General features: G+C 41.0%; 1 protein-coding gene across 1 annotated transcript in view; it reads right to left on the bottom strand.

Moving 5' to 3' along the window:
* Positions 1–15,659, bottom strand: part of F13A1 (coagulation factor XIII A chain) — a 90,126-nt gene that overhangs the window by 35,885 nt on the left and 38,582 nt on the right. Inside the window, exons 5-6 of the mRNA XM_074943177.1 lie at positions 6,703–6,821; positions 1,988–2,095 (exon numbers count right to left, since the gene is read on the bottom strand). Coding sequence (XP_074799278.1) covers positions 1,988–2,095; positions 6,703–6,821 — 227 coding nt within the window. The remainder of the gene's footprint in view (positions 1–1,987; positions 2,096–6,702; positions 6,822–15,659) is intronic.

Genomic DNA, 15,659 nt, shown 5'->3' with positions numbered 1-15,659 from the left:
ACTTGCCCAAGGTAACACACTAAATCAGTCTGAGATGGGATTAAGACTCAGAATTCCTGGTTTCTAGTTCTCTACTTTAACTACTTGGCCAAATACCTAGATCTTTTAGTCACTTGGGGGTCAGTTTTTCAAAGGCATTTAGGTGCCACTGAAATCAATGGGAGTTAGGTGCCTAACCTGTTTAGGCTCTTTTGAAAAATCCCACTGGTGGTCAAATGCTCAAGGCCAATGTCATTGAACCAAATGACTGAAAGTTTCAATCATGTCACTAAATGATTAATTTGGTGGAACTGTTTTGAGACAGACATCCTAAGTTGTCATTTGTTTGTCATGGACTATTCATTTATATGAAGTGTATTTTCTACTGGTAGTTTAACACTCCATGGAAGTGTCACACTTGAAGCAGGACCTGGGGATGTACCATCCTCAAGCAGGGGGAGGAGGAGCAATCAAGTCGAAGACACGTGATTCTTTGCCAGAAAGTGGGGGAAAGGTGAAGTCAGGTCAAAATGCAACATATATACATTGGCAGTTTTCAATGGTTTACTGTTAATAGTAAACTGGAAAGTGAATATAGCCTATTAAGTGACCCTGAATCCTACTGAGAAATATTGGGCATGATTCACTTATACCCCAGTGTAAATCCAGTGACTGCCGTACAATTATTCCTGACTTATATTGGTGTGAGAAGAAATGGGTCCACTGTTATTTTTAGAGCTGAATCTAATAGCATGCATCTAGCACACACGAAAACAAGAAAGATTTTGCTGTGTAAGTTTTCTCCAGGTAAGACCATACATGGAATTTTGCTGATTAATGACTGAATTGATAGTCAATGAGCAATACATTTCCTAGTTAGTAGCAATCTGAACCAAATCAGTTGAGGCTGTGTGAAAAACCTCATTCACCATGTACCATTCAATTATGTTAATGCACAGCAACTACACTCTTGCCAGATAAATCACAATTTTCATTTAAAAGCTTTTGGCTGGATTAGCTACTGTTTTCTAATTAGAAAATCCTGTGAACCCTGGGATGAAACAAGGTAAGTATTCAGTGACAAAACCAAAGGGTGAGGGGTTGTATCCAGCTCGCTGTCATGGGAGACATACTGGAGAAGGCACATTTCAAGGACAGTGCAGTACTTTGATCTTTAATCTGTGCTATAGCCAGTCATTAAAAGGCTACACTGTGGCTGTTAAGATGCACCCCGGGGGAAAATGGCTGGGGATGGAAAGGGGAAAGAGGGACACTGCAGAGTCAACCTGCACAAGCAGGACTCCTGAGAAGCATTGGGCATGCATGCCTTAACAGGGGCTATTCCATCCTGTATCAGGGTGGAGTGCGTGCTCCACCACCTACAGGCTCAGGTCTACTGGATGGTGAAGGAGGTCCAGGGTCACGATTCTCACCCTTTGGGGTACCTTGCACTGCTGGTAGCCCTGATCAATCTAATTACGACAAATAATTATCATCCCCATTTTACAAATGAAGAAACTGAGGCACAGTGAAGTGGCTTTCCAGAGGCCAAACACCAAAGCCAGGTCACAGTGGGAATTAACATCCAGGCCTCCTGACTCCCAGTCTATATTGTCTTCCCTGCTCTGGGAAGATGGACTTTATCAATTATTTGACCTACTACATACTGGCATGGTGTCAGGTGGAGTGCCATCACATCAAGAAGTGCAACGTCTGAAAGTGGCACGTCTATCAGTATGGTCCTAGTGTCAGACACAGATGACGGGTGGACACTAAGATATCATCCCTCCTGGAGTGAGACGTTATTCATGGTGGTCTCTAGAACTCGGCGTGCGTGTGGATAGAATAAGAGAGATCTGATCTTAGGTCAGTGCAGTGGGACAAGAAAGTGAGATTCCACCTATTCAAGTGGTCATTCAAGATCAGCTTTCAAAATAGATATAAAAAATTAAATAAATAAAAACATGTCATTTCCAATACATTCCGAGTCTTTATCTTTGTTGCATACCACTGCAGATCCAACACGACTGATTTTGACTGGGTCTCCTCGCCCAGAGAGATCTAGTTTTGCTCTATCCATCAAGTGTAGGCAAGCGTCCAGAATGCCCTCTTCAAACTAAATAAAAGGAAAGAGAAAAAAAAAGAAAAGAGGCTGGTTCAGTTCTTATTCTAGAAAGCAAATAGGAAGCCAATATTCTTTTCCCCTACAATAAATTGATCAAGGTCACGTTCTAGTTCAGTGTTTAGATATACAGGGTTGTTGGTTTTTTTGTTTACTAATTATCCACATTGAGTAAGAAGTGGTCCATCGTGAGAAAATGTAGTCTTGCTTTCAAGTCAGTTCTGATCTAGACATCTAAAGGTTATGGCAACAAAGTCAATTTTACATTACATAACATTTTAAATGGCTATCAAGAATATAATAGGAAGTTCTAACAACAACAAGAAGAATGCTGATCTATTCAAAGAGAACTCTGTGTCCTTCATAGATCCTAGACCTGTTGATTACGAGGACCTTTCTGACATAGCCATTGCAGTGCCCAAAGCTGAACAATGAATGCTTTACCAAGGTTAGGGCAAAGTCTCCATACTTTAAAAAGTAATATGTTTGGACCTGTGTTTAAAATTAACTAGCTATCGGGTACATTATATTGATTAGTTCTGGCCTATGCAGTTTGGACTAAGAAAATGACAAGTGACCTAAAGCGGTCTTCTTTAAAAACAGTCTAAAGACTTCCGCTTCTGAAATCCATAATAACAAGCACAGGAATGAATAGGGAGCAGAGGTGCCTACATAGACCAGAATCCATCATCAAATAACTTGCCCTGTGGTGTAGTTCAATTTGCTTAGGAGAAATTGGATAGCAGCAGAAAATACCACTGTCCCCTGGAAGAGGAAAGGAGACAGAGAAATGCACACTAATAAAATGCTCATCTTCTGTATTCACTGAAAATGCATATAACAACGTTATATTTCTATTGCAGGCTGTGACATACATCAAAAGGTATGAACTACAAAGCTCTTCCTCACTCATTTAATTCCATACGAGCAATGGGAAGGTGCTATACACAGTATGCATCCATTTCTTAAAAAAAACAAATATGCTATAAAGGTTTTGTTTTCTAATTGATCTAAAATAGAAAAACTGAACTGATTATGTCAGCACCTATCTAAGGTACTGATATATTGTTGCACTCTCTAATGCAATATCAACCAAGAAAGTCAGTGTACATTTATCATCATTCAACTCCTGGGCTCTACTAACCACAATTGTACTAATTTAGTTTCTTTGGCATTTAACAGAAACTCATTATTAAATAATCAATCAGTTATAATCTTAGAGTGCAAAACTGAGTTCAGGGGAGGTCAGCATTTCCCCACCCAAGGAGCTAATGCCAGAGTCATATCATCCACTGAGTGTTTGCACTGGAGATCAATTGGATAATCTTATTGGTGTGTATTGGAAATAATCCTGGACAAAGGATAGCTCTCTAAAGACACCCCTCTCTAAACAGCATCCTCACAACAGAGGATGTAAATCCTCTGGCTCACATCTGCTGGCACCAGCCCTGTCTGCTACAACTCACTCTGCTCTTGGCTTGAGCTAAGGATATGTCACTTTCACCAAAGTCAAAAATCTGTTTTATTTGCATCTAGTCATCACTTCATGCGGTAAAGTATATTCTGCATTAAACCCTTGCCATCTCAATGTCACTGGCAGAGAGAGAGAGAGAGAAACACAGGAATTGCTGTCATCATGGTGGTGTTAAGGCCCCCTTGGCCTTAAAAAAAATCTATGAATTGACATTGTATGCATTTAGAGAGACAAGGTGGGTGAGGTATTATCTTTTATTGGACCAACTTCTATTGGTCTTGTCTATTATCCTGGGACCAATGTGGCTACAATACTGCCAACAACGATAGTAAGTGTTTGCGAAATAACTCGTGTGGCAAAATACCTTGTTTGCCTCAGTAGGCTCAGTCCTTTTTAGCCTTGGAGACTCAGGTTTGGGGCAAGGCAAATCCTTATAGGTGGCACAGGGTCCTGCTACTCCTCAGTCAGTCCTTGTGCTTGTTTTCCTTCCCTTCTGGGGAGCGAGTGCAGCCTCCCTACTGGGAAGGTCTGGTGTCTTGCTGCAAACAGCCTACTAGCAACTTCCCTGCTCTTCTCACTCCCTCACTCTCCCCCTCCTACCACCCAGGGGAGGGTTTTAAAAGGTCCCAAGTAGTTGGAGTCAGCTGAACCTAACTGGTTCTCTAGCAACCCCTTTTCCAGCTGAACCTTATTGCCCTGTGGTTCTCTCTCCTCAGTGGATAGGGATAATCCACTGGGACTAATTACTACCCCCCTTTTGTAGCTGTTTGTCCTGGGTTTACCACACTGGGTTAAACGGACAAGAGAAGGGATAAATGGCCACCAGTATACTCTGGTGGCTTTGAATCACTAAAGCAGCTCAAAGCAGCCATAAACCAGGCTAGACCTATACTTCTCCACCTTCTATGCCAGTTATTTTGCAAAAACTACATCAAACTCAATGTCATGTCTTCATCTCTTGCATTCAACTGCTGTCTAGCAAGAGATGGACCTGAAGCAAAACACAAAATCTGAAGATCTCCAAAATGTGGGAAGTGAATGGCTGCTTTTGCATTGCCATAGCAGTGCCAAGTATCCAGAGAATACTGCTGAATTTGGCCCATACAGCATAAAGCAGTCACTCTCTGCTCAAGACAGCCAAGGACAAAAATAATTAAAAGCTGGATTCAAGACTGAGGTGTTTTGGCAGAGCAGTTTGGAGAAACTGCTGCAAGGAATGCAACTGCTACATGAAAACAAAGCTGGGGAAGAATAGACAGACGCAGAGATCTTGTCTACACACAGATTTGCCCTGGTTTAGTTAAACCAGGGCAACCCCCTGTGCGGACCCTCTTATTTCAGTTTCAGTTAAACTTGTTTCTAATTGACATATGCTAAACTGAAATAAAAGCTGGTTTAAACCAAGATAAGACTGTCTATAGGCCTGTTGTGACAGTTAAACTAAATCCATATATTTTTTAAAAATCACGCCTTAAATTAAGCTGGTGCAACTTTGTATGTAGACAAATTTGAGGACCCGATCATAACTTTATTGCCAAAAGCATGAAAATCACTGTAAATCTGAGCTGCCTAGTTTTCTGGGCATAGTACCCTTTCTGCCCAGATGTCTTCCAAACCTTGATTTTCCCCATATTCCCTTTGGGTTGGGCTTTTCTGAGTGACTAGCAATTTACTCAATACAGGGCAGAAATCGGTATCATGATGAAGGGTACAATTGTTTCCCCATACTCTTTTATTCCCAGTGGCTGATTCCCTCTATTGTTCTTCCTGGTTCCGCTTTTCCTGCCCCCACCCACTCTCTTACTTTCCCGAATGGTGCTACCCATTTCTAAAATGGCAGCCACAATCTCCCCAGAACCTAGTGATCCTGTTTTGGAACTTCACCTCCCATTTTAAAACTTTCAGTTTGAGCAAAATATCCAAAATGAGCAGTGTTTGAAACATGCTTGTAGGATATAAAATATCACTATATATAAACCAAACCACCAATACTGCAAATATGGCCTCATTTCTTCCCAACACCCCCCTACGGTCCTATCTGTGCATGGTGCCTGCCTGCACTGTAATTCACTCCCACCCATGTTCTTCGTTTCTAAAATCCATGATTCCTCAATTAAACCACAAATTTAGAAAACAACATTTTTCAAAGTGACTGAATATTGGGCAATACCAAATGAGAGGCAATTGTGAAAGTTAAGAAACATTGTACACTTCATTTGGTTGAAAATTAGGAGCCCATCAATGCACTTTCCAGGCCTGATTTCCATTGCCTTGAGTAGCTTATTCCGCCGGTAGAACTTCAATGATCGAAATCACTTTCACCCACGTTCCACCTGTGTTTCACTAAAGGAAAAGGACAGCAAATGGTACACAACAGTGGAGAAAGTTGTGGCCTCCGGGTTTAAATGAAAAAATGAAAGCACATGACACAGGTACATGGAACAACCAACATATCCGTGGATAAACAGCCAAGCGTTTGAGAGGAGTGAGGGGAAGAGGAGAAAAATCAACGCACGCAACTTCTCACAGGGAAATCAGTGTTTACGTTAGGAAAGTTCCATAATCCAGAACTATTTTTAAAAAATCCAGCAAATTTTGTAACAGAAAAAGTTTTAAGAACCCTCACAGCCTGTGTCAGGATAACGTGTGAGAAGAGGATACTTATTTCCATTGAGCTGCTAGAACTAAAGAGAAGAAGAGAAAAAGGTACAAACTATGCCTGGCATTGTATTATACAACATTTGAGGGCTATTTAATTTTTTTTTAAATAAGTGCTTAAAATCATTGTCCCCCTTTTCTCTTGAGCCAACTGGTTTGATCCTGGAGAGGCAATAATGCAGCAGAAGATATACTGGTGCATTTCAGAACTGTCAGCTGATGACTTTAACTCTCAATGGACAGCCTCTCAATATCTGAAATATACCCCTAAAACTAGCCCTTTAAATATTAGATAAGAAATTACTTGTCTGGATTAGGTATATACCCACTTCATGCAATATTAAAATGATGCCCACTGTGTTTCTCAGAAAGAGAGTGATAATGCACTCGAGAGCCTACAATCTGGTATCAATTAAACTAACTTGCAGAGTACTACTTGGGCCAGCCAGAGAAATTCTAAAGGGCTCACCTGACCATAATTCCAGCTTCTGGATTTTATACTGTTGATGTCTCCATGGAAAACAACACCAAGGTCATTCAGGACATACTCTTCCCTTTCCTTCTCATCATCCAGAAACACAGAATCCTCTGCATCAGAATTTACACACAGTAACCATTAATACAGCTACTTTGTTTTTATACTGGACAGATCTTAAAGCTACTGTATTCTAGTCATCGTAAATGAAAAGTGTCTTTTGTTCACAAGGCATAATGTTATTTCTTCCAACACAATACAAATAATAACAATAATAATAATTATAGCAATCACAGTTAGAAATAAGACATACAACTTAAAAGTATGCAAGATGAAAAATGCTGACAACTCCTGACTGTTTTAGTGGGATCTGTAAAGCATGATTAAAATGTCACATCTTATCAACTATTTTATGATTACTGTGCATCACTAATTTAAAAGGCTGAGCACCATGACGCACTTCTGCAAAACAGATCAAAGACCAACAATTTCAAACCCATTAATGTTAATGGAAAATAGCTCAGTGTCAAGCAAGTTAAAGAAAAATCTGTACTGCCTTAAAAAATGATTACAGAATTTGGAGTGCAGGATTTCCCTCGTATTACCTAAGGGGTTTGGATTCTTTTCCTGTAAATATGGGCATTATTGTACATTTGGCCAGGAAATACTTACCTTTCAAAGAGGAAAATAAGTTGAAGAGTACTTTGTCAAAAATATTTTAAGAAATCTTTTCTAAATTGATCTCATCTCCATCAAGAGCAGATAAACCCTGAGCCTACAAACACTCTCTCACAGGTTTAAAACACATGAACAATTCCATTGAAGTCAATGGGACTCTCACATGCTTAAAGGTAAACATTGGCAGATCATCGGTGTAAACTGACTTAGTTCTGTTGACTTCAGTGGAGTTACGACACACCAGCTGAGGATCTGCCTCCCATGTGTTAGGGCTTGCAAGACTGGAGGCTCAGAGATATAATGTAATGGCAACCGAAATCATGTGTCCTATGCAATAAAGTAAAAGCACAGCCACAGATATTAAATGAAATGGAATAATGGTTTGTGGTATTGTGAAACGAGGCAAGTATGAAACTATGCTGTGTCACCACTGTGCCGGTGGCTCTCCATTGTGCCATCAAAAATGAGTAACAGGGTAGAGTGGACTAAACAGTTTATTTTAAATAACCTACAGTTTTGAAGCTCTTTAAATAGGATATGTATTTCCATTTTAAAAATTTGTACTTTGTCCATAAAACTGTCCATAAAGCTTGGGTTGAAACTTGGGGTGAATCTTGGCTCCCACACCTGCCCAGAGGAGCCCTGGGCTGGTCGAAGCCCGGAGCGCCCCCGCCCTCGTCCAGAGGAGCTCTGGGCCAGCTGCAGCTGCAGTTGTGTCTCCCCTCCCCTCCACTCCCCAGACCCAAGCCACCTAGATATGTTTTTTATTATTATTTTGACTTCTATTATGTCAAAGAATTTTAAAATTTACTTCATAATTGTTACACAGACAACCACTTTTACCAAACAATAATAAAAAAGACAAGAACGTGCAAAGCACCTTATTTGTGAAGAGAGACTGCTGAATTGGAATTAATTTGCAAACTAGACACCATTAAATTAGACTTGAATAAAGACTGGGAGTGGATGTGTCATTACACAAAGTAAAACTATTTCCCTATGTTTATTCCCCCCCCACCCCCACTGTTCCTCACATGTTCTTGTCAACTGCTGGAAATGGCCCATCTTGATTATCACTACAAAAGGTTTTTTTTCTCTCCTGCTGGTAATAGCTCACCTTAACTGATCACTCTCGTTATAGTGTGTATGATAACACCCATTGTTTCATGTTCTCTGTAAAATCATATATAATATGATATAATATAAAATCATCCTCCTGTATTTTCCACTGCATGCATCCGATGAAGTGAGCTGTAGCCCACGAAAGCTTATGCTCAAATAAATTTGTTAGTCTCTAAGGTGCCACAAGTACTCCAGTTCACCTTATTTGTGTTTCTATTCTGTTAGGTTCAGTAAAGAATAGAGATAACGATGCATGATTTTTATTATTGAGTCTGCAAAAAAAATCCCAAACCTTACATAAATAAATTACAATGATTTGGATGTATATATGTGCATATTACTTAATTCACTTTAGGAGAAAAAAATAATTTTAGGGAAAAGAGTCAGTGCAGCCACCAGGAAGAGTTGGTGGCCACGCACTGAGGCCACCAAAAAATTTGTTGCAAGAACGCCTGCTCTAATGGCTCGGCCACCCACAGACAGGTTTATGAACCTGCTCCTGGCTAGGAAATGAGGGTACAGCTACACTGCAAGTGAAGGTGTGTCTGTAGCTCCAGTAGGCACACTCATGCTAGCTTTAATCTAGTGAGCATGACAGAAAATAGACATGAGGATATGGCTGCACAGGCTTCAATACAGCCTAGCAACATGGGTACGTGTACCCAGGGGACCAGGCGGGCTTGTATGGGCCACGCCGAAGCCTGCCCAGCCATGTCTTTACTGCCATTTTTAGCATGCTAGGTAGATTAAAGCTCGCAAATTGTGCCTACCTGAGCTGCAAATCACACCCTTGAATGGCGTGTAAACGTACCCTATCAGCAGGGCCGTCCCTAACAATTCTGTGGCCCTATGCAGCACCCCCATGGGGGGGGGAGCGGGGGGTGACCCCAGGCCTCCGCGGGGGTGGGGGGGGCGGAGCTGGCTTGGGAGGCAGGGGGGAACCACCCTCAGCACTCACCAGCGGTGCAGCTGAGGCCGGGTTGCTGCATTCCTGCTGCTGGTGTGTGCAGGCCCAGCCCGGCTGCCGAGCTCAGGGGAGTGGGGGCGGGGAAGGGGCAGGGCGGAGCAGGAGCTGGAGCAGCACACAGCTGTGCAGGGCACCAGGAAATTTGGTGCCCCAAATTTCCTGGTGCCCTATGCAGCTGCGTGCTTTGCATATGGGTAAGGACGGCCCTGCCTATCAGGGGACCTGGGTCTTTTAGCTCAGGCAGTAGAGGATCATGGTTTTTGATTCAGAGGTTACCAATATAGATTTAAAAGCTCAAGACAGATCTTCAGATGGCATAAACTGAAACAGTTCCATTGTCTTATATGAGCTGAGACTCTGACCCTAAGGAAGTAGCTTGTCAAGTGAGTTTTTCAATTTCTGATTCCTAGCTCTGAACAACTCCTGCATAGCACTTTGCCAATACCGTTGCATACTTCACAGATCATAAGGTTTCTATAGCCTATTTGATTGGTGTTGATTTGCATAATTTGCAGATTGAGCTACTGTATATATTTACTCATTGACCTTTGCATTTTATTAAAATACCTTTGTAAAAAATGGGTGGAGAGGGAACATTTAAGGGAATGAAAATTGCATTTTCTTCCATCTTTACTGATAATTTACTCGTTCAGTAGAGATAGCCTGTGGTTTCATGACAGCAGATATTTCCTTTCACAGAATAAAAATATCTGTTGATCTTTTGGATATCAATCCGCCTGTCTTTGTTATTTGCAGATTATGTAATCGTTGCAAAAATCAGATGAAGATGGATTGAATCCTTTGCCATTCTGTTTTTGTTTTAAATATTTGTATTTTATTAAACCGAGAAAAGGATCTCTGCTTTCACTGAAAAGTGGAAATAGGCCCTAGAAACCAACTGCTTTGATTTTTGATAGCTTTCAGTACCACTGGCTCTGTTGAGAAGAAAACAGGAGACATTTGTGACTACTTTGATTCTAAGCACTCTGCAGGGAGTACAATTCCAAAATTATTCTGTGCTAGTGGAGCTACTGATCTGATGAACAGGAGGATTCCATTAATTCTACTAATTAGGTTTTACCTCGGAAATAAATAAAATCTAGCAATTCTAGAAAAAAAGTACTACGTTTAATTGCCTGTATTTTACCTGTATGAAGATTAGTAAGGGTGAAATACGCTCAGTCTGAATGCAGTAATGCAGCTAAAGGGTTGGCTCCTTTGTGAGATCAAGCAAGGACAGTCCACAGGAAGGCCCTCCCTCCCGCCTTGTCCCCCTAATATATGTGCCACGGTAGCATACCCTGTACCCTCCTGAGCACAGGAAATGCCCTCTGCTAACACTTCCTGAGAGAGTCTAGTCTCTCCCAAGAGGGCAGGGAGGAGGTGGGAGTCATGTCCCCGTGGAGCTGACCCACTGCACCAGTGAGAGCCTAGGCTGCCTCCCTTTAAAGGAAAAGGAGGACTTGTGGCACCTTAGAGACTAACCAATTTATTTGAGCATGAGCTTTCGTGAGCTACAGCTCACTTCATCGGATGCATACTGTGGAAAATACAGAAGCTGTTTAAAGGGCGCATCAACAAGCACTTTCCATGAGCCCTGGGGAGCTCTAGCACTGTTGTGCCTCCCTGTAACCAAATGGCCCCCAAGGCTTCTACTCCTAAAGCCACAACAGGGCCCAGAGTAAGCAAGGGTTAGTATGTGTGCCTGCAAAATCTACCCAACACATGGCCAAATGCAGTGCACCTCCCCATCCCCTAGGGCTGCTACTCTAGCCTCTGAGCTGGATTAGCAGGCAGAACCCATCTACACCACGGGAGCAGTAAATTAGGGACTTTGGGTGAATTTCACCTTTCTGAAATCGATGACACGTAAGGTATGTCTACACTACATGTCACCGCCACTGAGGTGTATAGCTACCCTTCAGTGAACGACTCTGGGGGTGGGGGAGGCAGTGGGGAAAGGCTCTGATTGCGGGGAGATGAACAAGCCTTTCCCCCGCTGCAAGAGCCTTTCACTAAGGCAGGGGAAGGCTCCAGCAGTGGGGAGGAAGCAGGACACTACCCTGCTAAAAATAGCGATGTAGGCATGGGGGGCACTGCTTGGTCACACAGAGAGTAGTGTAGGGTATATACTAGGGCTGTCAAGCGATTTAAAAAATTGTGATTAATTGCACGATTAAAAAAATTGCGAGATTAATCGCGCTGTTAAACAACAATAGAATACCATTTATTTTAAATATTTTTTGATGTTTACTACGTTTTCAAAGATATTAATTTCAATTATAACACAGAATACAGAGTGTACAGTGCTCACTTCATATTTATTTTTGATTACAAATATTTGCACTGTAAAAAACAAAATAAATTGTATTTTTCAATTCACCTCAGACAAGTACTGTAGTGCAATCTCTTTGTCATGAAAGTTGAACTTACAAATGTAGAATTATGAACAAAAAAAACTGCGTTCAAAAATAAAACAATGTAAAACTTTAGAGCCTGCAAATCCACTCAGTCCTACTTGCTTCTTGTTTACAATGTCACCTGAAAGTGAAAACAGGTGTTCGCATAGCACTGTTGTAGCTGGCGTTGCAAGATATTTACGTGCCAGATGCGCTAAGGATTCATATGTCCCTTCATGCTTCAACCACCATTCTAGGGGACATGTGTCCATGCTGATGATGGGTTCTGCTTGATAATGATCCAAAGCAGTGCGGACTGACACATGCTCATTTTCATTATCTGAGTCAGATGCCACCAGCAGAAGGCTGATTTTCTGTTTTGGTGATTTGTTTTCTGTAGTTTCCTCATCAGAGTGTTGTTCTTTTAAGACTTCTAAAAGCATGCTCCACACCTCGTCCCTCTCAGATTTTGGATGGGCACTTCAGATTCTTAAACCTTGGGTCGAGTGCTGTAGCTATTTTTAGAAATCTCACATCTTCTTTGTGTTTTGTCAAATCTGCTGTGAAAGTGTTCTTAAAATGAACAACATGTGCTGGGTCATCATCCGAGACTGCTATAACATGAAATATATGCAGAATGTGGGTAAAACAGAGCAGGGGACATACAATTCTCCCCACAAGGAGTACAGTCACAAATGTAATTGACACATTATTTTCTTAATGAGCATCATGAGCATGGAAGCATGTCCTCTCAAATGGTGGCCAAAGCATGAAGGGGCATATGAATGTTTAACATATGTGGCATGTAAATACCTTGCAACGCTGGCTACAAAAGTGCCATGTGAACACCCGTTCTCACTTTCAGGTGACATTGTAAACAAGAAGCAAGCAGCAGTATCTCCTGTCAATGTAAACAAACTTATTTGTCTTAGCAATTGACAGAATAAGTAGGACTGAGAGGACTTGTACGCTCTAAAGTTTTACACTGTTTTGTTTTTGAGTGCAGTTCTGTAACAAAAAAAAATGCATTTGTAAGTTACACTTTCATGATAAAGAGATTGCACTTCAGTACTTGTATGAGGTGAATTGAAAAATACTATTTCTTTTATCGTTTTTACAGTGCATATATCTGTAATAAAAAATAATAATATAAAGTGAGCAGTGTACACTTTGTATTCTGTGTTGTAATTGAAATCAATACTGAAAATGTAGAAAAACATCCAAAATATTTAATAAATTTCAATTGGTGTTCTATTGTAATAAGTGCGATTAATCGCGATTAATTTTTTTAATCGTGATTAATTTTTTTTAGTTAATCGCGTGAGTTAACTGTTATTAATTGACAGACCTAGTATATACTTTAAGGTTCTGACATGTCTTTAATCTACTTGCCTAAGTAGTGCCTTACTGTCCACACTGCTATTGAGACCCGGGCTGCAGGGGCATGCACAGTATGTACTCTACACGCTGCTGCAAGGAGTGTGCAGGATAGACATAACCATAGTAATTCAAATCTGACCCGCAACTGCAAATCTAGGGGAAACTTCCTATGGCACAAAGTTGGATTTACAATAGTTTATGTGAGCAGTTCAGGGCCATTCATTTATACCTAGCCCTCAAATTATATATCATATATTCAAGGATGAGCAGAAGAAATTTGTAATTAGAGCAGCAAAAATGTGTATAACCCCAACATCTTAAACACACTGCTCAGTTAGCAAAAGGCTGTAATGGGTGAAATGCATTACTTCAGCCAGGGAAGTTTTCAGCTTGACTGAATACACTGTATAGCCCTATACATAGAGCCTGAACCTGAGCTGAGCTCTCATTGCTAACTTAGACCAAGAAAAGCTATGGGAGCTCAGCACCTCCTGAAATCAGGCTCATGGTATTCGGATCTAAGATTACTAAAGGCACATGGTTTACCTAAGTATGTAAAAAACCTCTTCATCCTGTAGTGTGGTGAGAGCTTGAATTGAGAGCACTCATCATATTGCAGGGTCAGGCCCTAAAGTAATGTAACTGAATTAATAAAGTTTGATGGGTGATTAGTCTTACATCTAAAGTGGGAGATTCGTATGAGAGAATCCAATGACTTTTAAAGCCAGCAGCTCCAGAACCTCTCTCTAGCTTGACTGATATATACATACTTGTCCTGAAACAGCAGACTATGAAAACCAGAAAGGTACAACAAAACTGAACTCTTGTAACAAAAGGTGCTATCCAGGAAGGACACAAATATTTCACTTTTGTCTTTAAATGAATCTCATCCAGAAACACAGACGTTTCTTCAAAACAATGAGCCAGAAAGCTGCTAGTGAAACGGACAAATCTTGTCTTCTAATCAGTGTAAAAACACTCCCATATATTCAGGTCATTCTTTTCTCATTTTAAATGGTGTATTTCACCCAAAGGTTATCTATTAACCAAGCAAGTCAGCCTATGAGATCTTCATACCACTGCTCACTTTGCTAATCAAGGATTATATTTAAGATGCTGAGTTTTTATACACATTGGTTGATCCATTTCACACATTTCTTTTTTCAGGGTACAAAGGAAGGAGGGGCATTCTATCTCATTTGCTTGCACAAGCAGGCCGGGGAGAAATAAGTGTAATAGTCAAAACTATTTAGAAACGTGACCAGAAACAAATAGAGATCAAAATGAAATCACGCCCTTGGATGTGCAGAAAACTGAACTTGTCACAGTCATCAAGGGCTGTGACTTGAAAAAATACAAAGCAATATCCAAACAGGTAAAAAGGGTCATTGACTGCGTATATAGAATGGAGTACGTGTAAGTAACAGACCAAAAGAGGTAGCATACTCAGCACAAAGTTATCCAGGAAACTCTGGGATCAGCTGCTTACGTGTTGTTCTACTGTTGTGGATTCATAATGGATCTGTGTACTTGCATGGTATTAGGAGTTTCTTTCCCCCATGGCAGAGCCTTATGAGTTGCCCATAGACAGTCATAGCTTCCAAGGTCAGAAGGGACCATTGTGATGATATAGACCAGTGGTTTTCATTTGGAGGCACCGACCCCTTTGAAAATCTTAGACTTACCTGTGGATCCCCAGGGGTCTGCGGACCACAGGTTGAAAACCACGGATCTAGACTGACCTCTTGTATAAAAGATTGTCAGCGATGGAGAATCCACCCCAACCATGGGTAAGTTGCTCCAAATTAGTCTCTCTGTGGGGTGGAGAATCCACCCCAACCGTGGGTAAGTTGCTTAATTAGTCTCTCTGTTAAAAATTTACATATTGTTTCAAATCAATTTATCCAGCTTCAACTTCCAACCACTTTGTCTGCTAGATTGAAGAGCCCATTAATAAATATTTGTTCCCTGTGTAGGTACCTTTATACTGTAATCTAGTTGCCCCTTAACCTTTTCTTTGTTAAACTAATCTGATTGAACTCCTTGAGTCTATCCCTACAAAGGCAATTTTTCTAATACTTTAATCATTCTTGCAGTTCTTTTCTGAACCCTCTCCAATTTATCAACATCCTTCGGGTGTCAACATTATAAGAACTAGACACAGGATTCCAGCAGTGATATTACCAGTCCCAAATGCAGAGGTAAAATAACCTCTCTGCTCCTACTTGAGATTCCCCTGTTTATGCATCCATTAGCCCTTTTGGCCACAGCATTGCAGTGGAAGCTCATGTTCAGCTGATTAGTCACCACAACCCCCAGATCTTTCTCAGAGCTGCTGCTACCCAGAATGGAGTCCCCCATTGTGTAAGTATGGCCCAGATCAGTGATACTCAGACTGAGGCTTG

This window comes from Natator depressus, chromosome 2, assembly GCF_965152275.1.
Source record: "Natator depressus isolate rNatDep1 chromosome 2, rNatDep2.hap1, whole genome shotgun sequence".
Taxonomy (NCBI): domain Eukaryota; kingdom Metazoa; phylum Chordata; order Testudines; family Cheloniidae; genus Natator; species Natator depressus.
This window is presented reverse-complemented; position numbering and strand designations above follow the sequence as displayed.